Source organism: Perna viridis, chromosome 3, assembly GCF_037379345.1.
Source record: "Perna viridis isolate PV_CMFRI_1.1 ecotype Kerala chromosome 3, ASM3737934v1, whole genome shotgun sequence".
Classification (NCBI taxonomy): domain Eukaryota; kingdom Metazoa; phylum Mollusca; class Bivalvia; order Mytilida; family Mytilidae; genus Perna; species Perna viridis.
This window is the reverse complement of record NC_142447.1, coordinates 37527437-37554858: the sequence shown is the minus strand read 5'-3', so window position 1 is coordinate 37554858 and position 27422 is coordinate 37527437. Positions and strand designations below refer to the sequence as shown.

The following is a 27422-nucleotide window of genomic DNA, read 5'->3' as shown; positions in this document are numbered from 1 at the left end:
TCATTTTTGTAAAAATCGGGGGTAGGTAACTTGTTTTACTATCCCGGTACTTCTTTTTTTGTTTGTTTTGGTAGAAAGAAAAATGAGGTATGAACATGAAGCTAGATATTGTCAAATGGGAAATTGAAGGTTTTATTTGAATATTCTCAATGCTTTTTCAGTTATAACCATTTATAGTCAAATCGTCATTGTTTATTAAGTAAGTATGAGATCCCATTTCCTGCAGTGTGTTAATGTGATGTTTCATTTAGTTGCATATCTCTTAAATTACAGGTCTATGAGTTTAGCAAGTGTCCAAGGATATCCGATACAACACAACGCGGTGGTGTATTCTTTTATGTTCCATTCGATGTCCTATTTTTTTCATTAATGACACATAATTAATGTATACTTCCAACTTAATGTTGATCTGGGGCAGATACATGAATAGAAGAACGGGAGGGCGCAGTGACAGACCAAAGAGGGGGCAGCACCACCATGCATCAATGATTTTCTTTCATTTCAACCAGATCTGGATCCATCTTTGATGATGTAGGACAACTCTTGAGAAGAGGATACTCTGTATATAACAATATACAATAGGAAACTGAACTTTACTTAAGAAAATTGATGTTTTGAATAGCTTATTTTTTCTATCTGTTATTTCTGATGATAATGGTGCACATATTAAGGCCTAAAAGCTTTCTATCACATAATTTTGCTGCCATGAAAATGCTTGTCAACATTATTCTCTCCATTCCATACAATGGTGCATAAAACAGTTAAAAAATCTCAAATTAGCTAAAAAAAACTTTAATGATAAACGGACGGAAAACAATAATATCACATTTAATATGACGAGTCATGGTTCATAAACAATAACAAACAACTCATATAATGAAAAAAATGGTATATCTATATAAAAACAAAGCTTACAAAATCACTAATAACAAAAAAATTGCCTGTGGCTTGTTATGGAAGGAATGTTTTAACATGATACCTTGCCTGTGACAGCAAATATATTGTAAGGAAGTATTATTGCTTTTGGGTTTTTTCATGGTATGGCCAAATAGAAAAAAATCCACTACTTGTGAGAAAAATTAAATTAACAGAATAAGAATATTATACGATTTTTACAAATTGAATAAAACATCACCTAAATTGCTGTACCTTAAATTGAACCCTATGAATATAAATATTCCCAAAGAAGTATAAAACGTAACCAAAAAAAAAAATTTCTTCATATTACTTTGACCTTTGACAAGGTCATTCACACAATGAAGTTAAGAACAAAGACCTACAAATTCCTGCTTTCCAATCAGATTTTCTTAGTTTTAACTTTCTAATTGTCACTGTATAACAATAGATACATCTGTTGATCAATCTGATACGAGGAACAAGATGACACCCTCTGACAATTAGGTAGGTCTTACTTAAATATGGCCTGAAACCATTTCTTTTTAAAAGGCCTATACTGACAGCATCATTGATTGTTTTTTTCCCATAAACTTTTTAAGTACTTAAAACAACATAGCAATACTGATATTGATTTCTAATATTCCATGGTAGAAAAATAGACAGCCTCATTTCAAGGGAACAATAGCAGAATATTAGGTCAGCCCAATATATTACATAACTGCTTGCAGTTAGAGATAAAAAACTTCTGAAGTTGCATTGTTCGAATATGAGAACGTGCCTTTTCGCATAAAATTCCTTTTGAACGTAAAAATAATCAAACTACAGGAGCTTTTCTAAGGCAAAAGTATAATGTTTAATTACCTTTGCTGTTATAAACTGAGAATTAAAGGAAAACAGAGAAATTTTCTTCACAAGTAATTATAAACATCTAATTAATGCTTGATGAAGCATTGTCAAAGATAACTAAGATCAATATATATCAGCCAATGAGTAAAAGTCAAGTCTTCAAGATTAACTGCACATGTAACAGTCTATATGGTATGCAAAATATGAAAGTGAATAAAAAATTAAATATAAGGTGAGTGAAATATTTTACTATTGAGAATCTGAATAAAAAATTCTGTGTAGATTTATTAAATTAAATATGTCTTGAATTTTGTTCACTGTATAACTACAAAGGTTGGGGTGCAAGCAGTCGAAATGCACAAGATGAAAAAGTGTGATGTTGCATACAAATACAAGCAGGTTTTAACAAGCAGAATTGAAGTACAACTTCATCTAAGAATCATGCAAAATAAAGAAAATGGTGACAAGTCAATTTGTTGTCAACCTTTTTACCTGAGATCTTTCTGAAGTCACATTTAAGATTAAAATGTCAATAAAAATTGTATCTGTAGTTGGGAAAGTCCTAAATAGTAAAGATATAGTTGAATTTTACTGAAAGAAATGCCTGCTTTTCTTTTTTACTATATATCCTATAATAATTTTGTCCCCATCTAATTTCATTGGTTCTCAAATCACTAATGACACATATTGGATGCATTTTCAATATTATGAAAGTTGACAAAAAATAAAGACTTTCACCCCTGATTCTTATGTGAACCTGACCCTAATTAAAGATGTTCACTGCTCATGTTCAACCATTTTGGCAGATTTTCAGACTCCTCTGGTTTAATCCATTTCAAAGAATAAATATTTTTTTATTTCATTAAACACATTTTAAAATGTTTTTTGAGAAGTGTTCATGCAATCTTTGTTATTTCTTCAGGGTTTTTAATAAATAAAACCTACTATGAAAAAACCTGTGGAAAATCAAGAGCAATCCTCTTTCTGCCAAAATTTCAAACACTCGTATTTCAAGATTGTGGACACTGACCAATCAATTTTTCTACTAATATTGTTCTGGCACAAAAAATCTTAAAATATTTCACAACCCTACGAAATCCTCCTTATTCTTAGACAGAGCAGTGAACATCCTTAAAATGACTTCAATTAAAGGACCAAGATATTGCTCTGTGTGCTAACATTAAATGTGCCAATTCTACTCCATAATGATACATGTATTGCTATTTAACACAAGATTGTACAAAAATGGTGACTTAGAAACTTTTATAATACTGTAACTAAAACACAAATGAGCATTTTAACACAAACCAACAGAAAAGTAAAAACACCGAGTACTTTCACATATGACACAAAGGTACCCTTTATAGACCAGCATACCATTAAAACAAGAATATCTATATACAGGTTTCGTTGAAGTCAAAGATACTGTAACAATTATGGATTGCCATGTGGTGTGAAATCCAACTGATCATTCTTCACTGCTTATCTTTTATTTGCTGGTTCAGTTTTAAATTTTGTAATATTTCCATATTTTTATTTGGTATAAGCATTAAAAAACTTAAAGGTAACATAAACTTCATTACAAAGAGCAACTTGGAAAATAAAGTTAACTTAGTTCTTCGGCTTACTGGAAATTTACATGGAATGTAAAATCAATATGGTATAAAAAAGGGATGTTTCTAACAGGAATGTTTAAAGAATAAATAAAAAACATCTTTATTCACATCTCTGTTAATGCATACCTTAAAGTTTCATCTCTTCTTAGTACCAAAAAAGTACCTTTAAAATGCTATAAAAATTAAAATGCAAAAACTTCAATCAAAATAAGTATAATTATCACAAAAAATCACGCTTGTTAAAATATAACATGTAAACAGAAAAATAATAGACATAAAAACTAAATAAAATAATCAGATGAAACTTGGAATTCACAGTGTACTTCCATATCAAAACTTAGTAGCATTCTAATGACCAGTAGACATAGAACTGTATTAACAATAATGGTTTAACAAAACAAAGTATACAAAAAATGCAGTTTAGAAAATCTGTTAAAATGCTTAAGTATATGTGACTAGTACTTAGTTTTAGATCAGTTCTAAAATTGGTAATTTCTTCACATTTATGTAATATTACATTGATTTCTCTCAATATCAACTTGTAAAACCATTTGTAAATATCTACTAGTAATTCAGATTATTAGCATGAGCAAAACAGATCCAAAGAGATGCAGTTGACCAAAGAACTATTGCCTGAGGCTACAAATTTTACATAACCTTCATAGCTTCATAACAAATTTGACTGACCCCTTTACAGGCATACAGACACCTGTTTTCTTAACTTATATCTTACTGTATCACAGAAACAAATATCCATCAGTGCATGAGAAATGCTATGCCCATTATTTTGGACAGAAGGACTTGCTCCAACTATCAAATATGCAACCTAATTGTTTTCGTTTGTCTATATACAAGTGTGGTTGCATATTTGATAGTGGGAGAGGATCCCATGTGTTTTGGGCATATATAACAATTATATTACAAAAAGATAGAGAGAAGCAGTTATCTGTTCCACTTTTTCCGACGCAGTCGGTATAGTTCTGCTTTTATGCCTTTGACCTTAGAGATGCTCTTCCATGGAAATGCAAGTCAACTGACCTAAATTCTGTTTCCCGATTGGCCAAATACTGATAACTTAATGGTGTTTGAAAAGCTGTATCGGAAATTAAAATGCATGCCATGTTTTATTTCCTGAATGAAATGTTTAGAAAATTGCAAGTAAAAAAAACAAATTTTACTGCATCTGCTATCTTTTTTTAAAAAAGAAAGTACTTGTTTCTAAGTATAAACACTGATGACGTGACAGAGTATAATATCAGGTATAATTTATCCACTAATTACCTTAAAATCAAATTCTATACATGAATTATTTTCACATGAACTTAATTTGAAATATATTTCTATACCAACTGTCAACAAAATGGTTTTATTAAAAGTATGATTTTAATAAATATTACTGGGATGTTTGTACATTATGACATAAAACTCTAGAATCTATAATGTGCACATACATTGGAAGTTTAACCTAGTACATAACATGTATACAGTAATACATATGGATCATTGTTTGTGTTATTGTATTTACATGCTGTATATAGTTCTAGAAACATGTTATATCTTGCTCTGAAACTGGCTCTTGTGACAATGACACTGTTTGTAACTGGCTCCTTTGACAATGTCTTTGTCTGTTAACTGGTTGTAATGACAATGTCATAGCCTACACTGGTATTGGTTTGAAACTGGTTCCTACCATAATTTAAATAATGTTACCATCAATACCTTGTCTAGTGTTAGTGACCAGACCCTCATTCTATAGGACAAGCAATGATCTTGATTTCCAACAGTACACTTAGAACAAGGAATACAGCATACAAAATTAACATGCTGATCCCAAGAAGTTTACTCATTTTCCATTTGGATGCGGCAATCACAATTATCAGTGTTATGAGCATTAAAAATAACAACAAAATGGAGCAGACAAGTCCATTACTATCCACATTGACAGTTCCTCCATTGATAGCTAGATAGAGCATCCATGGTATGGGTAACCTGTATAACAGATTAGTAATTAATAATATGTACAATTACAATGATATGATCAATGATGGATTGTGTCTATTTAAAATTGTAGTTTATTATACCATTACATGTTTAATACATAACAAATATAAACCAGTACTATGTGATCCACAAATTCCTTGTATTATAAGGTCTCAGTATCATATTAATATTCCCATGGACTTCTGTTGTGAAGTGAACATTTTTAGGATTTAAAAAAAAAAACATGTAAACTGATTCACTTTCACTTTCTATGGATTTGTGAACAAACAATTTCCTGCAAAAAAGTAGGGTGAGTCCACAAAGACTGGACAGAAAAGTAGTCTTGAACTATAAATAGCTATTTTCTCTACTTTCGTTTTGCACTCATTAAACCAACCTTTTACTGGAAGATTTTTATGTTATAATGTTAGATTTTCTTAACAAAAAGTTTGTCATCTTTTAGTGTGATGTTTGCTCTATTTTATAAGTCACTGTTCATATCTTTTGACCATCATTAGTTTGTGAAGAGGCAAAAAGAAAATGCACAATATTTTTATACACACCATGTTTTGACATACATCCGCTCAGGGATATGCAAAGTGATACTGGTACCATAAGGTACAAGCCTATTTTTCAATTTGACCTTTTTTAGTGACTTCATGCTCTTTTGCTAGCACAATGTATGAAAGTTTTCTCTCATGCTTTCATGTATTTTCTCTTGGCTTCAAATGTTTTACCTTATGGAGGTGAGTGACTACTTACCCAACTGTAATGTCAAATATATTGCTCCCTACAGAACTAGAAACAGCCATATCCCCAAAGCCTTTCTTGGCTACAATCGCACTAGTGATCAGGTCAGGGATACTTGTACCTGCAGCAATTATTGTTAAACCCATAATCTGAAAAGGGAAAAAAAGATTTTGATAAACATGGGAATACAAAGATTGTCAAGCAAAATTTTGATCTGTGACCTTATAAAATTAAAGAATGAAAAACCTAAAATATGGGTCTACTAAATATAAATGCTTGTACTCCAGTTTCCATCTCTGTCAATGTTCTGGTTGACATTGTGATCTTCCTGTTTCTAACCTTGTTGCTATAACTACCATTTTGATGGAAAGTCATGTAATAGCAATTAAATATAAATTTAGAAAACAATGACATTTGAAGAAAGTTGAATCACTCTCATCTCAAACTGATAAATTCCAATTGCGTTAAATGACCCATGTTGTTTGGTTCTATGTTTCAAACAAAACAATTCTAGAAGTTGAGATAATTATGGCCTATGGAGATAACACATTTCATGTTTTATCTGTGACATTCTGTATCAATTTTCCTCAATAAATCAATCCCTTCACTATCAAACTGACATTACTTTACTATTGACAAGTTTTAATTTCAAATCAGTCAACCTTCCTAAGTTTTTCTGCGATTTAATTTGTTTCAAACTGTTAAAACAATGTATTTAAGCCTTCATCCTATTATTGTTATAAAAACATACATTCTTGTATTTTTTACTCAATTATAAATAGAAAATTTAGTCAGCTACCAGCCTTCAAGAATGGTAATTTCAAGGATTACATGAAGTTGCACATTGTCATGCAAAGTAAACTTCTACTATTACAAAAAGTTGACAGCTACCCAAAACTGTAACAACAACTTGTTTTACATTTATAAAGTCACATACTATATTAGAAAGCAAACAGTCCAGTGGGATCTGTGATTTTTGTGAGGAAAATTTTCTTCATCATTCCATATAATGAAAAAAAGGGAAAGTCCCACAAACGGGAAGTTAATATAGGATGGCAACAAAAGTACTTTACAACTTCTCCATCTTTATATTATATCATATTGTATTAAGCCACATACAAATTTGAAATCAATCCATTCATAGGGAGTTGAAATAAATGTGATGAAATTAAGACAAATGGAATGATGAATACACAAGATGATTCCATTATAATACCCACTAATTGACCAGGGGTATAACGATTCCATTATAATACCCACTAATTGACCAGGGGTATAATGATTCCATTATAATACCCACTTATTGACCAAGGGTATAAAAATGATATACCAGGTATATTTCTTTTAAAATTCCTGAAACCTTTGATATCACACAAATACATGTACTCCTATAGATAACAAATTGTGTTCGATTGAGCCTTATATAACACCAAATCATACAATCTATAACTTAAAATTCTCCAAAAATAAAACAAGTCTCCATCAAGGAAAGGAAACTTCAAAAGATATTATTGACAATCAACCTAAATTACTGTTCTGATTTCAAATCTGTTACATGATACCCACTTAATATGAATCCCATAAAACACATAATTTCCGATGTTACCACAGTAGTAACAGTATCTTATGGTAACAACCAACAATTATCTAGGAAGGGAAATGTATTGATCTCAAGAAGATTTTATAATGTTTCTGAACATTGAACTTGACCTAAACATGAATCTAATTATCTCTTTTAATACTGCTAAATCAAAAAAAAAAAAAAAAAAACTGTGAGTAAAGGTCATTAATGAATACTCCCACTCTGGTCACAATATAGAGAAACTTGTCAAACAGGAAGTTGAAGTCTGAAATCCTATTCCACAAAATGAAATACTTATTAAGTTACTCTCACAATATCTACTGGCAACCATAGAGAACTACAGTATAACAGATGATGGGGTACACAAATGTGATTAACTTTCTTATTTGATCGGTGCCCCCTACTTTTATACTAACTAGTTTATACTAACAGCTAATGGATACCTTTTCATACGAAAAAAAATCTTAATGTGAGAAATATTTCAGATCACTGTGAATATGGTTCAAAAGTAAATTTTTTCTTTTGGTGGGAAACAATAAAAGGTTCTTTATTGGTGGATAAAGTTCATTGTATTTTGTTTTTATTGTTTTAAGAATGAAGTAGTGAAAATTTCTTCTGACGTATGGCATGTGTCATTCATAAAAAAGTATTGACCAGATCAGAGACGTCTGAAAAACACCCGATTTTTCTATATTTTTAGAAGCTTATTTCAATGCCTTTACACCTGAGAACATTTCAGTAAAATTTCATGAAATTCCTAATGTCAGAACTGGTAAGTGGGCTTTGTCTTTAGTGTTAAAAAAAAGAACTAAATTGAACCTTAACCTGAAGTTGCACACAGAAGATAACTTAAAGATTTACCTCATCCTCAATTCCAATGGTTTTGCCGATTGTATTGGCCCACCACAGCATGAGGTAGGAATAAATAGCTATCCACATAATACTGCCAAAAAATGTACACATGAACCATTTCTTCTTCTCCTGCAAGACAAAAATTTAATTATTCAGGAAAATATTCCCACTAACAAGAAAATTTTGTTTTCCAGCAAAACATTCCCACTAACATGAAAACAAAAAGAAATATCATTATTTTGATTTTCATCTGAATTATTTAAAAAAATCTTCTAATGGATTTAGCTCGAGTTGATCTGATTCCTAAACCATAGGCATTTTTTAAGAATTGAGATTCATTCAAGTGAATGATGTTGATCCTCCAATTAACAGTATTGTAATTATGAATTTTGATTCTACTTTTCAATATTAATGTACCTTATAAACGTAACAGAAATGAATGACTATCTGCTGTGATTTTTACTAACTTTTGGTGAAGTTGAACATATTTAGAGATTTGTTTAATTTTTTTGTAATGTTCTTGTCATTCTCTCTATGCTGAAAATATATGTACATGTATACCATAATGAAACAAGCCTTCATTGACAAATACTTAGTACTGGTACTTATATTTATTTTATGTAAAAGTCAAATTGGAATAAACATAATTCAAGTTATCTCCCTTTTCACATCAAGTTTAAATGGGTATATGTAGTTGTATATGCTGTAATATTTATGCCTGGTGGCAATTATCGTATCAAATTAAATTTTAAAAATCTGCATTGATCTTTACTCATTGCAAAATATATAACATAATATAAGCCATTAAATTTTCATCAGTTTCCCCAGGTAAAATAGACAGTAGATTTCTGGTTTAAAATCAATATGTCACATCTTAGTTCAAATTATTCTATAATACAAAAGATTCTTCAGTAATTTTCATGGAGTTATTTGAAGCATGCACCCAACTAAAATGTTCCTGTGTCATAAATGTAAAGTTTTAGTAATGCAGACTGGCTTTGTAATGTGGGAGTATGTCAAAGTTAGCAAGTGGAATTAAGGTACTGATTAATTTTGGTGTTTGCACATTTTGAGTTAAAATAAAAAATAAAAACTGAATAAATTGCATTTGCCATAGCAAATAGGAGATGTCCTAGGAGATGTCACTGTAACAGAATGGACTGTTCTCTTTCATGTCTAGTATTCAATCAAATATGACCATTACATGTAAGCATCCTCTGAATATTATGGCTTCGGGTATTTTGATTAAAAACCTATTCCTGATAATACAATTTGAAGGTTTATATGATTATATTTTATACCTATGCACGTTGTATGCCTTTCATTGAAGAGATTACAATTCTCTTTATAGTTCTACCAATTATCAGTATTGAGTCATTAGTACGTTATATATCAACCACAGGGCAGTCACAGTTCATATAAAATAAATCAATGACAATAAACAGATGAAAAAGACAATTGCTGAAAAGTGAGTGTGGTCCACTGGAACTTTAAACATAGTATAAAGTAGTTTGAAAAGAAAAAATAAAGAAAAGAAAAACAAAAAAAGGCTTCTCAGAGATTGGCAATCTCTGAACACATTTTAAACAAAAGAAACGTGGATTAAACAATGTATTTATCATAACGACCAGTGGAAGATCCAGAATATCAGGTTAGGAGAAGGGGAAAAAAAATTGGGGGTAGAATTCAGTATCTGCAGATCTACAAAGAATCTGTATGTTGACTTTTGTTCATTTAACCTATAACAAAGATAACAGATGCCTACCGGGTTTCGGACATCAGGTAACATGATCCACAATGGAAATATTATAGGTGCTACCAGTATGTAGTTCAAACGCTTCTTCCATTCTGATGGCCAACTCAAATCTAATGGTTCTTCTTCTTCCTCCAACTATAGAGAAATAATCTCCATTATATTATACATTTGTTCATAAATAGTAAAAATGACCTCATCCATTGATAGATTTATCAATTTTCACCAATTGGCAAAAATAATTGGTTGAATGGGATCAAAATCAGTTTTCTATAACATACAAGTAGACATTAATTCTTCTATGGCTTTCTGCATGGATATTGTCCAACTAGAAATTACACATATTTAAGAAAGTAGACCTAGGGTAAGGGATATAACTCTTAAAAATCGTTGGAACGTTTGTGTTCAGCATTTTACATCAATCTTATGTAAGCATCTAATTAACTTGGATTCATTTTATTCTGCTTCAAATGAAAGCTAGAGAGGCTTTGGTGAAATTGAATATGAGACAAACATATCACTGATTTCATGAGTTATGTCCCTTACCCTAGGTCTGAAAAAAAAAAAAAAAAAAAAAAAAAACCATTTTGGAGAGCTGGTACTTAGGTGATGGCAACAGATCTCCATTTTCTAGGTTAACCAAAAATTTCCATATTATAGCATTGTGTTGCTGATTTAGAGATTACTCTTACATTTGACATAAACTAAAATGGCAAATTAAAACGGGGATGAATAATTTTTTTTTGTTTTTGATCTCTCGTTAACTGAAAGAAAATTAAAAGAATTTAATTAAAGTTTTTAACATTAAAGTGTGAATATCATCACCAATCCTGATTGCTTACATAAAACAGCTTATATTAGGATTTACCAAATGCACCCATTTCCATCACCAAAGTTCTTTGAAAAAACATTTCTATATCACGAGAATAGGTATGGTGTATAAGACAAAGAGACAACAACCCCACTGGGATGAAAATGTCAGCCAAAGGCCATCCATTGAATTTCACAGGACAGGCTGCAGTTGACCCCAAAACATCATTATACACAGACACAGCGAAAGAGTTGCCTCTATATATAGTCCAGAAATTCCTGACTTTGGACAAGTAATTCTAAAAATTCTGATAAAAGAAAACAGGCTTGCTAATAAATTGTTTGTTCTTAAATTTTAAAAACAACAAAAAACAGTATTTAATGGTGAATAATAAAGGGTTCCATAATGACTAGAAAAATTAATCAGAAACTGGACTCAACAATCATAAATGTCAAAATGTGTAGATGAAATAGTTGCAATCTTAAGCAGTCATCTTTTCCTTCTAAATCAAGAATTTTTTTTGTCAAACTGTATAGATCAAATAGTTGCAGAAATAAGCTGTCACGTCAGATATTTTTTGGGGTCAAAATGTGTAGATGAAATACATGTAGTTGTAATCGCAGATTAATTCAGCTTAACATGTAAAAACCAATGTTGATATTAAGAGTGTTTTTCTAAAAATGAGAATTCCATGACAACTGTATCGTCCCATACCAAAACATGACAATTATTTACCGTTTCAAGCTTAATAATAACAGTAATCAACACACAAACTCAAAGATTACGGTAATGAATCACTGTATATGAAGAATGAATCAATTATCGACTGATTCAAATTTGATGTAAATTTTGTAATTAATTCTTTGACAAGAGAAATGTCTCAAAGGTTGGAATGAATCAATACTGCGTTATATCATCTGTGAAAACCATAATTGATTAGAATTTACAAGTTACATTATATCATAGAAAGCAAGGTAATATATAAAAAAAAATTGCCTCAAATTGAAGACAAGCTTTGTTTACTGGAATGTGAAATTTTTTTGCAGACTAGATTAGCCCCATGATGTAGGGAGTAGTCAGTGCGTAACTATAGAAATAGTGATATGTTTTTCACTTGTAATAGCTTTTGTCATAAAAAAAATCTAACAGAAAACTGCTACTATTCAAAACAAGCAGAGAGTAGCAACAGGACTTTCCTGTATTTAATTATAAATTATTTTATACAAGAAAACATTAATATGAAGGTTTTAAATAAATGTCAAAGTGCCATCTGATTGTTTGTATGCTCAAGTTTTATTGGTATGCTAACTTTTGAATTAATTCAACCAAACCCCTTTCATTTAAGATAAAGGCTATAAATGCACTCTGTATAATGCAATTGATATAAAATTCTGGATTTACAAAGCTCCAATACATCTGAGGAACAAAGGTGAATATTTTATCAACCATTACAATAGTATTGAAGTTTCTGACAAGCACAGAAAACAATACTTTCTTTTACATTGCTGATAAGATATCCAAAATTCAAGTTTTCCAGGAATATATATGACTAGCCTAGTTTTACACATAAAAATATTCCTATTAATACTACAACCTGATCTTAAGTGATTTTGAACTATTATCAATCAATCAATCAATTAACTTTATATACAACAAAGACCAGTTTACATAACTGATTTAAGGTATATCATACCTAATATTTTGTCTATAGATTTTAACTAGTTTTTCTGATGAACACACTTTGGAATTTAACTTTAAAGGTCACATGTACTTCAAGTAATTCAGGCCTTAATGTTGGGGATTTTTTTACAAGATTTTATATGGATTACAAAGAGAATTCCCCCTATTTAGCAAATGATATAGCTTACAGTATAGTAAATTAATATCTTTGCTCTTTTTTAACACATAGAAGCAAGTTTTTTTTTTCTTGGCAATAATTGATTTTTGTATGTCTACAAATTCCATTCTTTATTTATTTTCATCAGAGGCCTGTGATTTGGAAGTTTAACTCCAGAAGAATGATAATCAACTGCTGATTGTTGAAGGATTTTTTCTAAAAAAAAACATGTATGAAGATTCTATGTGATATTTTCACCTTTACAGAAATAACAAACGATTAATATTCACAAAAATAAACCTGATGGAACAAATTTTTCTCAATCAAGAAGGAAATATACAGAACAATCAAAGACTTTCTTATTAATATTGATGAAATTAGCGATAATTAAATGCAAAGTGTATCTAACATCACTTTTCCAACAGAAATTTCTGATCAAAGTCTTTTGGTGACTAGCAATGCCTGAATAAACCAATTTATGGAAGCTATTCTATTGATACAATAACTAATTATAAGCGTAATATATTTTCTTAATGGAACACTTGGCGCTTGCATTTAAAGAAATGAGTAAAACCTTCATTATTTCATTATGGAACAATACATTAATTTATTACTAAGTGAGACGCTGACTAATCACCTTTCATACATTTATCAATCGCAACCATAGGTAAGCAGCAGGACACAATTAATGTCAGTGATTTGGACTTACTTAACTCCAGTTCTATAAATTTTTAAGAAAAATAATTATAGGGTAACTAATTGGAAAGAGGGAATAAAAAATATATGGAAGCAAGAGCAGAACAGAATCATTTATCATAAGGATCATTTCATCAATTATTAGTTTTATTCTATCTATTATAATTTTCAAGATGTTTGCTGAAAACTAAAAAAAAAATAAATTTTTTTTTGCCTTTCAAGGCAATAACTCTAACAAGGAGTTGTCCGACAAGTTTGATCCCTGCATAAGGATCATTTCATCAATTGAAAATTCCATTCTATAAATCTATCATACAAGTCTTACAAGGAGTCATCTATCAACTTTGGTCCCTGGAGACTTCGTAGGCCTTATATTAAGGATCATTTCAGCAAGAAAAAGAATTTGGCTGAACTTGATTTTGGAGATCTATGAGAAAAACTTCTGACTGACTTCTTTGTTCTATTTTTAGTAACAGTAACAGTGGCCATGTTTCTCCATGGATCAAAAATCCCTACATCAGTTCTATGGAAAACAAGGAATGTTCCTACCAAATTTAGTCCAATTGCTTAGGAAGTGTCAGCGGAGAAGATTTTTGAAAAATAGCAAAACAAACAACAAAAATGGGCAATAACTGCAAGCACTATTTAGGACAAGCTTAGTGCTGCTGCATGCCTATTCTTTTGATACTTGGACTCCCATTTGAATATTCTACAAAATGCATAAAAAATTAATTTTACAACTAAGGTATCAAAACTACCAGGAGATAGACCTAATTCCATCATAAAAATATAACTGGTCATACTTAACTTTACTTAAAGTCACTTTTATCATTGTGATAAAATGAACACAATAAAACCTTCAGTAATTGTTTCTCTTATATAACATCAAAATACGTTTAATAATGCTCGTTTTTACAACATCTAATTATCTTAAAAGAAATTGCAGTTAAAAAGATGAAAAAAAGGTAATTTTCTTTCCTCTTATGATAATAAGACTCACGCAAGTATTCAACACACATTAGATTAACATCACGCAAATATCAAGATTTGATGAATCACTTTAACCCCATACATCTAGAATAAGCATTTTTCATAAGCATTTTCAGAAATATTGACAAGACATAAATTTAGCATTAAACAATTTGACAGACACAATATCATTTAAGTTAAAAACAGTAGGTCATAATTTTATCCTCAAGATAAAAATAAATTGTGATGAGAAAAGCAATAGGACAATTATACAGACCATTAAGAAAATATCCATTTCCATCAATACAGAAATATGAAAAAAAAACTTGTTGGTCAAGAAAGCACATTAAAAATACCAAAGCCAAACAAGAATGGCCACTATGACATGACCTACCTCAGCTTTTTCTTCACTATCAGGACTATCACCTGAAGGAACAGGGATAGGTGCTACCTCAGTGTTGACGTCTGTTAATGTACATCCACTGTTAGACATCCCACCATTTGGTATATGCCCATTAGTTGGAGGAGGGGCAAGGGTATTGTTATCATGGTCAACAGGTCCATTGACAGAACCATTTCTTTGACCATTTGGTGGATTGCTATGTGGACGGCCATTTTGGGGTGCCATTACTCCAATTACAACATTCAGTGTTTCTAATGCATGAAGGTGAACTGCTTTCTCATGTGGTTTTGCTGAAATGAAACCAAGTGATAATCAAGGCATTCTTTTTATCCAAATTCCAATTTGATGGTTCTCTTTTTCTTTTATCATGTTAAAATTAATGAGTAAAAGAAACTTGGTCAACACACAAATAGACCCTTTTGGGAGTAGGATTTTGTTTGCTCAAAATTTATTTCAGCAATATTTGTTGTTCTTCCTCAAGAAGTGTATGTCACTACTAACATGCTCATCAACTACCCTGCATCTTTTGGTGGTCAAAATGTCATATTTCGGGTATTTACTACCACCAGCTAATAACATATGTGAATAGATTTTTCCATCTTTATTTTCATGACAAGACAAAGTCCCCTCTATAACATTTTTTTCGATTCTATTGTAAGAATTAAAACATGAGAAAGTTTAACATTTTCTAAATATGAACAAATGAATAGTTAATCATGTGTTCAGCAACTCTGTGATACTGTTATTAACACTTCTGTTAGTTGACAATAATAATGCCCATTTAGTAATCTATAAGTATGTTTTTTTTCTAAATGAAGAACAATTATGAAGATTGGAGATTCATAGCAACAATCAGTTATTGAAATAAATGATATAAATGTGTTATATACACAGACCTTTAAAATACATTAAGTCACAGCTTATTTTGTACTGCCAATAATTTTCCATTGATGCCTACGTTGTTATCTTTTGTTTCCTTTCAGGAGAAAAATTCAAAGTTTAAGGATAAGCACGAAAAAGACACTTAGAAATTAGAAGTAGATGATCAACAGAGACTTCATCAATGACTTGGAACATCAACGATTTTCTCCACAGACCATTGTGGCACTGTGCTTTGCATTGCTACTATTTTTAGCACTGTGCTTTGCACTGCTACTATTTTAAGCACTGTGCTATCTTAAATTAACACTGATCAAACATGTACACAAGTAAAAATAGCAACCCTCTTAATCAATTAAGATATAAAACCACAAAGCTTGAAACAAATTTTTATCACTAAGGCTTTACTATGGTAATGTTCTGACCTTCATCATTAAAGCCTTCCTATGGTAATGTTCTGACCTTCTTCACTAAGACTTTACTATGGTAATGTTTTGACCTTCATCATTAAGGCCTTTCTATGGTAATGTTTTGACCTTCATCACTAAGACTTTACTATGGTAATGTTTTGACCTTCATAATTAAGGCCTTTCTTTGGTAATGTTTTGACCTTCATCATTATGGTCTTCCTATGGTAATGTTTTGACCTTCATAATTAAGGCCTTTCTATGGTAATGTTTTGACCTTCATCATTAAGGCCTTGCTATGGTAATGCTTTGACCTTCATCATTAAGGCCTTACTATGGTAATGTTTTGAATTTCATCACTAAGGCCTTACTATGGTAATGTTTTGACTCTCATCACTGAAGCCTGATCATGGTAATGTTTTACAAGGGAGTTTTCAAAATATCCACATTTAATATAGTGACCATAAGAGCAACTGCAATTTACAATTGAAGGTTAAGATGTGATTATTTTCTGTATCTATTACATCACTTACATTCATAGAAGGCAAACACCAATTAAAACAAGTCTTAGATAAAATTATCATTAAATAAAGACATCTAAGAAACCATTAGCCTCTGTTAACCCTTGGTAATGAGGTATTAGTTGTTGTAATTATTGTAACTTCAGTAGCTTATAATTATACAGACATTCACAACAATTTGCTTTTTAATTAAAAACTTCCAGAAAAAAAATCAATGGATGTCTCTAATTCTCTTCATTTAAACTGGAATAAGGATAATAATTGACTTTCATGGCCATTGTACAGGGACACTAGTTACTATTGAAAATCCAGTACCAAGATGAATATATTTCATTTTATCAGTTAATACAATATGAGAAAAAATGGATGGTTATTTTCATATAATCAGAAAATCAGCTTACCATATGTACTTAACACGCCTTGATATATTCCATTAACACAATAAAACTTGTCCTTTTCACTTACATTGATTTTAAACAAAAACTGACCAATAATATAAGCAGTGAAGGGAACAGGACAATGTGTATAAATTTTGACTGATGTCAAAATTTTACATCATTGTAGTCTTTTAAATTCATGGATTTAGTTTTCAATGGAAATTTTGTGATGATTTCAAATTTTATACATACTTACCATGGTGTAAATTGTGATGATCTGAGTGAATGATAAGGTCTAGAATTCCGTGTCGGAAACGGTTCCCACCAGCATGTAAAATAGGTATACTAGCACTTCGTTTTGGTTTCTGAAATTTAAGATATCAGTATGAATGGAGATAGTGTAATGGTGTGATAGTAACTGCCCTAAATAATGTGTTGCTCAGCACATTCATTAGAAATAAGAATACAGCAAAACTGGGAATAGGAGATAATGACCTTTTAAAAATATAAAACTTTAATTCATTTTACAATAGAAGTAGTGAAAAATGCAATCAACAGAAGTAGAATGCATAGGTGAATATATCAAAGAGACAACAGCTACCCAAGGATAAAAATGTCATCCCAAGGTCGTTCAATGAAACCCTCAAACCACAGGGCATAAAATGTCATCCCAAGGCCGTTCAATGAAACCCTCAAACCACAGGGCATAAAATGTCATCCCAAGGCCGTTCAATGAAACCCTCAAACCACAGGGCATGCTACAGCTGACCCCAGCATTATACATAGGTACAGCAAAATAGATGCCCTCTAAGACAGCAACACGAAACACAAATGGATGTGAATTTATTTTTGTGGATAAATGAATGAAAGGAAATACAAAGTGAATGTACTGTACTGTAGGGAAATATGTATTAACAGTGTGTTTCCATAGCATGCAGTATGGTATAATGATAAAACATGATTATTATAGTAACATAAATTTTGACGTCACATTCAATCAATTTGCACACCATTAGAAATAAATCAAAACAAATAGTTGGGGGAGTGCACAGAAATAAGTCCATTAATTTGAGTAATATAACTAATCATTCTAAAACCAGCAGCATGATTTATTGATATGCCGTCAGTGGGGTTTATTAGATGACATAGAACAATACAGAGTTACAGACCCTGGGATTATTTCCCTTTGTATTCATAACCAGCAGGATTGGTAATCTTTTGATGCATTATATAAAGTATATTGACTCAGTAGTGATCTGTGTAATAAAACATGGTATATGTCAATGGTATAAAACACGCTTTACTACTGGGATGTCCAACAACACCAGCAATTATGAAATGAACATACCTGACAATGGAAATTTATTTGATGCTAGTTCTGATTACAAGGATTGTAGTCATTATGATTGAATTGAAAACATGGTTATTCAGCTTTCAATTATTATGATTAAATAATGTAATTTGATTTGTAATATGCCTTCTGATTGGTTGGTTATATTTGTGCACAATAGTTTGTACTTAAGTGAGCATGATAATTTTAACTTTAAGTGGATTAATTATATAAAGTCAATATTTGAAAATTGTGGATACAGTGAAATATGGAATATTCAAGAAAATGTCAATTTCAAATTTTTAAAGATGAATATTAAACAGCATCTCCAAGACCAGTTTATCCAAAGATGGTTCACCAAGATGAACAATTCATCTAGAGGGGAATATCACTCTAATTTTAAATACAAATTTCGATAGGAACCTTATCTTTTAAAACTAAAATCGGGGCAACGGGTACATAATTGTAAATTAAGGGTTTGTAATATTAAATTTCTTATCAAAACTGGTAGATGGTGGAATATACCAAGGGATGAAAGATTGTGTACAGTATGTGGATCTGGTCTTGGGGATGAATATCATTATTTATTTGAATGTAATAACAATATAGTTTTAGATATCAGAAGAAAATTTATTCAGAGTTATTATATTAGGTATCCTAATAGAGAAAAAATGTATGGTATGTTAAAATTTTGTAATGTAAAAGTCTTGATAAATTTATCAATTTTCATTAAAAAAATTCAAAAGTTGTTACATTGATTTATCTTTTGTATGTTGATTTAATGATTCATTGTTTTGTCATCGTACATGTATGTGACTGATATTGTGTAATATTTATATGTATATTTATGTGCATTTACTCCTGTTAAGCAGTAATCTGCGGCTGAGTTTTCTTAATAATAAACAAATAAACAAATGCATAGACTAATTTGGTGCTGTGACATGATAAACATCAATTGATTCCAAACTAAATAATGTTTTTACTAATCATCAAATCTTGACTGGAATCAATTAAAAATTTGAAGAAATAGAAAGGACTGTTTTTTAATTTTGCACCAAGTTATGCTCGCAAAACTAACTTTGGGACAATTTATGCTACAAAGTGAAAAGAGCCGCAAAGTAGGTTTTATGGCATAACTTGGTCCACAATAAATATTGGAACCATTTGAAAGACAGCTATCCTCGAAATAAGGAAATAAAACTGAACAGGCATAGGATGTCAGAGAATATTTTTCTCCCTAACAGACCTAGTTGAGGAGGGATTATTATCCTTTTCGCAAAGGTCAAAATGTAAAGTTTACATGTCACTGAAACAAAACATAATAACGTAGTGACATTTCCATGGGATTCCAGGGGTTGGAACTCGACTTAAAGTTGGAAAATTTTGTGCTAAGCATAAGAAAACATAAGAAGAATATTGTTGAACCTAATTTACTTTCACATTAATTACAACATAACCCACTTGAATGATTGACGAGAGTACACCATTAATATAAGAAAACAGTAAAAACTCTTTGATTAGTTTTCACCTGAAGCAGAGTTAACTCTACAAACAAGAAATTCTATTGATTTTGATATGAACATTAATTATACTAAATTAAATTTTGTTCTAGAATCCAATCTCAATAATGAACTCTGAGACTGTGAGTAAATGTCTGATTACACTAATGATATGCCAATTAGTTTGATTCCAAGGCAACCAAAGAATTAATATCAACATAAAATTGGCAAACCTAATGAAATTCTGGATAATGACAATATTGTAAATTTGATTTATTTTCTCAATTGCCATGGTAAACATCCACTGTTTTGTTCTATATACCTATTTAACCTTATTCACTAAGAAATGCTGAACAAGGAAATTTGATAATCCCAAAAATTAAAACTGAACTTTTCAGACATTCATTCATATATTCTGGGCCTGTCTTGTGGAATAAGTTACCCAAACATTTACGTAATCAAGCCACTGGCAACTCATTCAAAATCAATCTAAAGAAGTACCTTAACACTTTTGAATAGAGTATCTTAAAAGGGAAAATTGTTGCTGCTTACACTGTTTTTTTAATGTTCTATATTGTATTATCTTAAAGTGATTTGGTATTGTCAAATCAGCTTTTGTTTTTGTGTTGTGTTGTTTGTTTTTAATTTCTAGTAGATATAGTTTTTGTGTGTGAGGGCCTCAGGGAAGATTAGCTTGTAAGCTAACTGTGTAACCCTCTTGAAATAAAGATTTTATTATTATTATTATACATTTGCAGGTAAAATATATATTAAAAGGTCAATCCAACATTATCTCAGCCAACTTATAATGGCTATTACTTTTTTTTACTTGTTTTATGATATGAACTTGATTTTGCTACTATTTTTGTGAAGCCACACATAGGATAATTTTTGTCTCCCATTACCCTACCTCCTGGCTTTTGGTAGGTAGGTAGGTAGGTAGGCAAATATAATTTTTCCTGAAGTTCATCTGATTCTGTAAAAACCATGATCAAAGAAGTGAAAACTGTTGCTTTTGAATTATTTTTTTTAAATCTTGTAAAGAAAATTGGCAATAAAATTATTTGGATAGAGCCAATTTTTATGGGTAGGTAGGGTAAGGGAAAACAAGCTTAATTTATTTTTGGCCTGACAAACACTTTTTAACTATTCTGTATTGAAGAGTCTTATTCAAGGAAATTTATTTTCATGTTTTTTTTTCTTGCTCCCCTTATTCACAAAAAATAAATCTCTCACAAAAACAAGTTGTTTTCAGTGATTGATTATTCTTAAGTATTATTCCCTAGTTGTGGAGCTCAGGATGCAGCCATATTTTATCCTGTTTTTGCACTTACCTCCCGTAAGAGCAGGTATAATTTCGAAGTCTCTCTAATCGATGTTCGGATTCCGGTGCAGAAAAAAGAGGCGAATGAAAATGGAATCCCCAGCAGACAAACACAAAGGTGTTTCTAAAATTTACAGGGTGTTTCATTTTGTTGGTAGGTTACATAAGGATGATTTTCATTTGTATCCCAGGTAAAGAAAATTTATGGCAGGGTCAGTAGAACGAGAAATTCCCTTTTAACTTTGGAGATTTTCTCAAGTATCATCGATATCGGATGGAAAACCTGACGTGTTCCGAAATAGACACCTGCTCCAAAGGGAGATAAATGTTGACAAAATGTTGGTCCACAAGTCGGGAATACAAAGGGCAGATACAAATACAATGACAAGTACTTCAATGTGTGGGTATCAATTTTTGTGGTTTCAGGATGAGAAAAATTAAGTAGCAGTCATGCAAAATGTGAAAAATGTGATACCACCCAAAAAAGGCTACATATCTTTATTTTTGTAATTAAGGTAGTAGACATGGGGTAAGGGAGGTAATCCAAATTGAAAGGATTTTAGTCACTAGAGTGTTTGAATAACTAACTCCTAATATGCCAGCTTCAAAGTGATACTGATGTTAAAGACTCCACAGTTTAGTTTAGTTTCGCACATGAAAAATGACATAAATGGAAACTGGTGGTTGCTATAGTGATTAAAAACGAAGAATCTATTGTTGATAAAACATTTTCTGAAAAAGAAGACTTTTAAAAGTATTTTGCTATGTTTTATATATTTTCAATGTTGAAGGGGCTTTTTTTTCAATGACAATTTGACTTTGTGAAAGTAAGTCAATTTTTTACCATGCTGAATTTAATAAGTGGATTACAAAATGAAATAGCTCAAAATCTAACTGGTAATGCCCATATGAGGAAGGGGTTTTTGAAGTAAAAAGTTTGGACATTTTCAGTGGATGAAGTAAAAATATAAGATATTTTTAAACCTGATTTTGTGAACTTTTTTGCAAATTTTCACATATTTTTGCATGGTGTCTATGGTAACCCTATTTGCTGTGGGTAATTTTTTTCCAGAAAATTTTTATCGCATCCTGAAGGCCTTGGCTTGAGCTACTTCTAGATATATAGATTTACATATGCTTGACAATTTTTTAAAGTGATAAATGTTACAAAGTCAAAGCATCAGATTACAAGACCAAAATTAGGCACTTCTACAATACTGTGGAGTGCTGGCTAACTCCACGGAAGGGTTCAACTTCTAGAACAAAGATGCCAGCCCAAGTAACTCTGCCCTTTTGTAATATTGATTAAATGTTTCAAATGGGTACATTGAGGAATATATTTTATAAGGTGTTAAAACGTTTGAAATGATATCTTTAACGGCGAACCATGATTCCTTTAGACATGATATTAAAATTGAAATGTGAAGTGATCTCTGTCATGAGACAGTATGGCTAAACCAATAACATTGCTAGTTTTATAACTCCTTAACCATATAGAGTTTAAAAAAATATGTTTTCTTTAATTCCTTACAAGACTTTAAGCTTTCTGTTTTCATTTGTTGCTTTGTTCAGCATATGACTATATCCAGCATTGAACTGCGTTTAGCATATAAGTTTGTCTTTTCGTGCAGAAGTTTAAATATCTGTGTGACATTAATTTGCAGTTGTAGTTGACTCAAGCTGTGCCTGGCAATGCCCTTTCATCAATATAAGTCATCATTATTTGATACTTGGTAACTTTATTGAATATTAACATGATTTTAGCCATAATGATTAATTATCAATAAAATATTTCAATGCCTTACCCTACTATCATTAAAACATTTAAAAAAAAAACTACGAGGTGAACTTTTCTGAAAATTTGTTTATTGTTTCGCATATGAATAGTCCATATAATATCAATTTTGTACGAAAATTGAATTTGGAATTTTTTGCAAAATAGAGTTCTAAAAATAAATTTAAAATAGCCAATAGCTGAAAATGACCCCTTTTTTTGTTATTTTGTTAAATTAAAAGCCAAGTACATTGTATCTCTTCTACAAAATGGAAAGAATAAAATTCGATATTAAATCTGATATATTAATCCTTTGAAAGTGTATTTGGCTTAATATCCAGTTATTTGTTTAAATACATTGTCAAAATGACCCTAAAATACCAGATATGGTTCAGTTTGGCCAATGATTCAGATTTAAAAAAAATACCAATAATTTAGTCTTCATTGTTCAAAATCTGCACTGTGATTTTTTTTTCAAAATTTGACAAATGATACGCCACAGTTAGTGTAATATCATGTACAAATTTAAAGAAAATTGAATTATGGAAAAATTTTGGGGGTACCCCAGGTATACTACCTTAAGTTGTTTTGTGGGTCTATATTATGAACTGTGTAATTATTCATTCAAATCTGCCTGCTCTTAGGAGATACTCAACATTGAAAATCCAATAGATTCCATTGCATTTGAGTGTCATTTACAGAGTTATATCCCTTAATTTTGAAATCTACAGTGCATCTCATATAATTTTTATCTCCTAAGAACACAGGTTATATGAAAAACTGAACATCAATTTCTGTAAACTATGGCAATTCAAACAAAATATCAAAAATAAAAATATATAGGCTTTTTACTGATGACTCCTGTTTTGCATGATTCTTAGCTGGAGTGCTACTTAATTGATTTCTCAGTCAATGTGATAAGTCATTGGGAAAAATACCTAAAAAACTATAGTTATAAACCAAGATATTAAACTAACAAGGGCATAATGAAACATGGCATTTTTTTATTTGTAAATATCTGTCCCTGTTCCTGTGACCTTTGACATTATAAATCAATAGAGACCATTTATGTTGATTGGTTTGAAACTGGTTTACGGTGTTATACTGGGTAAAGAAGGATTTTGAATTTGAATAATGCAGTAATAGTTCAGTGGAAATATGTCTATGAACATCAAAATATCTGAAATACTTCTATAATACTGTATCATTAAAAAATCCCTTTGCTTCCATTACAGTGTTTCTGATTTTATGCCTGTTGACCCTAGTCGTCATGGATATAAATAAAGAACTTTTCTGAAATGGAAGTAAATGTAAAAGTTATCTATAGAGCTCCTAGTTTTTCAAAGGACTTCATGGGACTTAATTGTATAAATTTTAGTCAAAACTTATAGAAAGATGCTGATGCCATAGTATAGATAAGTTTTGGAAAGAGATACTAAACTGGTTACTACCAGTATGTTCTTTCCAAATAAAGTTGATCCAAGTATCAATATGTAAAATAAAAACAGTAATGTTCACTTGACATTGAGACAAAACACAGTAAATAACATGGTTTCATCCTTGTTTAATCATTCTTTTGTCAGATTTGTCTGTAAAATTCACAATTTATCCTCATAATCATGAGAAGAACTAAGACCTATATCTTGACCCTTGAAGTTAAAGTTAATTCATGAAACTCAATAACAGGTTCTACTTCTTATGTCACAGAGAGAAACAAAACAAATTCTTTAAGCCTGAAATTTGGAAAAGGAATGGTTCTAGAAAAAAGGATATAGGCTTTCTCAGGTCCTTTTTTGCCCTAATAATGCATGAACTTAACAAAAAATAGCGGAACTTTAAAGTTGATTACAACCCCTGGAACATCCCCCAACACTATGGATTAGCCACTGGAAAATTATATATCTCTGAAGTAAAATCTATTATTCTGAAACTTGTCCATTTGATGACATAAAGGAAAATTGTGTGGCAAAAAGCATGTAAAGGATATTCTGACCCAGAAGTAAATAATGAGCCATTAAAAATGACGAGATTTACTCAAAAGCTTTAAGAGATGTGATAATAATAAAGTCACAACATCATTAAGAAAATGACGAATAACATTTTGACATGCAAAAGAATCATATGAAAATCTTGATAGCACAGGCAATATTCTTCAAATACTTTACAATACCTGAGAAGGATTATCTTGCCTCTAGAGATAAGTTAGTTTTATGGAAGGATTGGAACTTTGGTAAACCTTATCTCTAGCAAAAATCTACAATGGCTTAATTTATACATTTTACCTCAGCACACTGCTAAAGACATTCATTTTCTTATATGACTATTTTGTTTCTTAGGTGAAAAAAAGAGAAAAATATCGATTTTACCAGATTTAAAACTGGTTCACACCAGTCAAACATCATATTGAAGGTTTAGAGAAGCACAATCTTCAAAATTTCAATATTAAATTATTACAGTATAGATGGAAAGAGTGAATCATTGAATATAATCACAATTGGCAAAGAATATACAAAGATTTAATTAGTGGACAGAGTTTTGCAAGAGTTAAATCATAAAGCATTCTCAGCACAAATAATCACATTTTGGTTATTTTCAGATTTTGTTAATACTTTAAATGTTATTTTCAAATAAATTTTAAACTTTGATCGACAGCTTGATCTTCCGTATCATCTGTGAAATATCAAATAAAGCTGACATTCGAGGTACAGAGTGAAAATACTGAATTCCTCATTTCACAGGTGAATTATTGAAGTTTGTCACACAGGAAACAATTTTGCTCCTTCACTGTTACCTACTGTGAAACTACTATTGTTCGTGTGGTACCAATTTTCGTGGATTTGTGGGTGACTCAGACCATGAAATTTGGTTCCCCACGAAAAGGTGATACCCATTGATGAGTATACTGAAAACCTTAAAACCACAAATTCAAAAATCCATGAACTTGTGTTTCATCCCTAATCCATGAAAATTGGTATCCATCAATTAAAGTACTTTCACAGTATATACAAAAAAAGTTTATAATGGTAAGAAAAAAATAAAGGATGAAACAAATAAAAATACTACTAACCTCTTGAGTATCTACACGGCTACAGTGCTTCTTCAGACATTGTTTCACTTTATTTTCCACATTTCCATTAAATTTCATGAAGACAACATAAGCTATGTATCCAAAGAAAAGAATTAATGCTTCATACCAGTGGATTACCTCGTCGTAAAAGAAACCTATAAGAAGTATTAAGTCGACACTATAAAAAGTAACATCACGAAATAATGGCCACCACGTCAAATTTAACACAGTTTTAGAAACTATAGCACAAATACCAATTACAAATAAAATGTTGAACACAGCAGATCCGACAATAGTTCCTATACCAACATTACTCTTTGCAAAAAAGATTCCAAAAAGACTGCTAAATAGTTCTGGGGCACTGCCGCCTGCGGCCATGAAGGTTGCCCCTGCCACATCTTCAGTTATTTTCAGTCTATCTATGATAACTCCAAGTGTCGGCACAAAGAATTCATCACAAACAATAGCCAAAGCTATGAACATGTATATCAAACCTATAACATATAAAACAACTGCTCCATTCTTTAACTGTTTTTCTGTAAATGCATCTGGTGGATACAGACTACCATCACTTGATGAGGAATTGTCTGCTAGCAGTTTACGTGATATGTGATTAGTATATTGTCCATTGTCTAAAAACTGTCCACTGTAAACAGTGTTCCTGCTTGATGCAAAGTAAAAAAGAACAACAGCACTAAAAGATCCAAGGAAAAGATACAGCCGAACTTTTCTAGAGTATCTACGCGTAAACTTATCTCTTAGCATAGTGATTAATCTGGTATAAGTTATATTTTTTTATCAATTAAAGAATTAAGTCAGCATTTCATTTCAAGTCATCCCAAGTTTCTTCTATATAGTCTATTTAGATTATGGTGGTAGTCGATACATCGTTAAGGTAAAATTGATTTGAGTCCTTTAAATCTGTTATGTTTCTATGAAAACAACTATCTGCATAATCGGCCACTACTCTTATAGTAGGTTCCTGAAAAAATAATAAAAATCAAACTTTAGAACAGTTTATAAAGGAACCTCTAAGGTAGACCTTCAAGAGATTTAACAACAAACATAGTTTACAGGTGATAAAACATAGGACTTCATATGTTAACCTTCTTGTTCCCTTGACCACCTATATATAATTTCAAGTTAGTACAGATCTGTGACAAATGACAAATACAAATACATGAGGACAAAATTAAACTACCTGCCCTTCAGTAATGAAGGATATGAATGTACTGTAAATTTTTTTCATGAT

At 30.9% G+C, this 27422-nt stretch overlaps 1 protein-coding gene across 15 annotated transcripts in view; it reads right to left on the bottom strand.

Annotated features, from left to right (window-relative positions):
* Positions 1-776: 776 nt before the first annotated feature.
* LOC148622125 (sodium/potassium/calcium exchanger 2-like) overlaps positions 777-27422 on the bottom strand; it is an 80656-nt gene continuing 54010 nt past the window's right edge. For all 15 annotated transcript variants that reach the window (XM_088571704.1, XM_088571702.1, XM_088571710.1 and 12 more), the window contains 7 exons: positions 26171-27152; positions 17433-17541; positions 14984-15282; positions 10289-10414; positions 8533-8652; positions 6102-6238; positions 777-5348 (listed from right to left, as the gene is read on the bottom strand). In XM_088571704.1, coding sequence (XP_088427830.1) covers positions 5105-5348; positions 6102-6238; positions 8533-8652; positions 10289-10414; positions 14984-15282; positions 17433-17541; positions 26171-26935 — 1800 coding nt within the window. In that variant the 5' untranslated portion in view covers positions 26936-27152 and the 3' untranslated portion in view covers positions 777-5104. The remainder of the gene's footprint in view (positions 5349-6101; positions 6239-8532; positions 8653-10288; positions 10415-14983; positions 15283-17432; positions 17542-26170; positions 27153-27422) is intronic.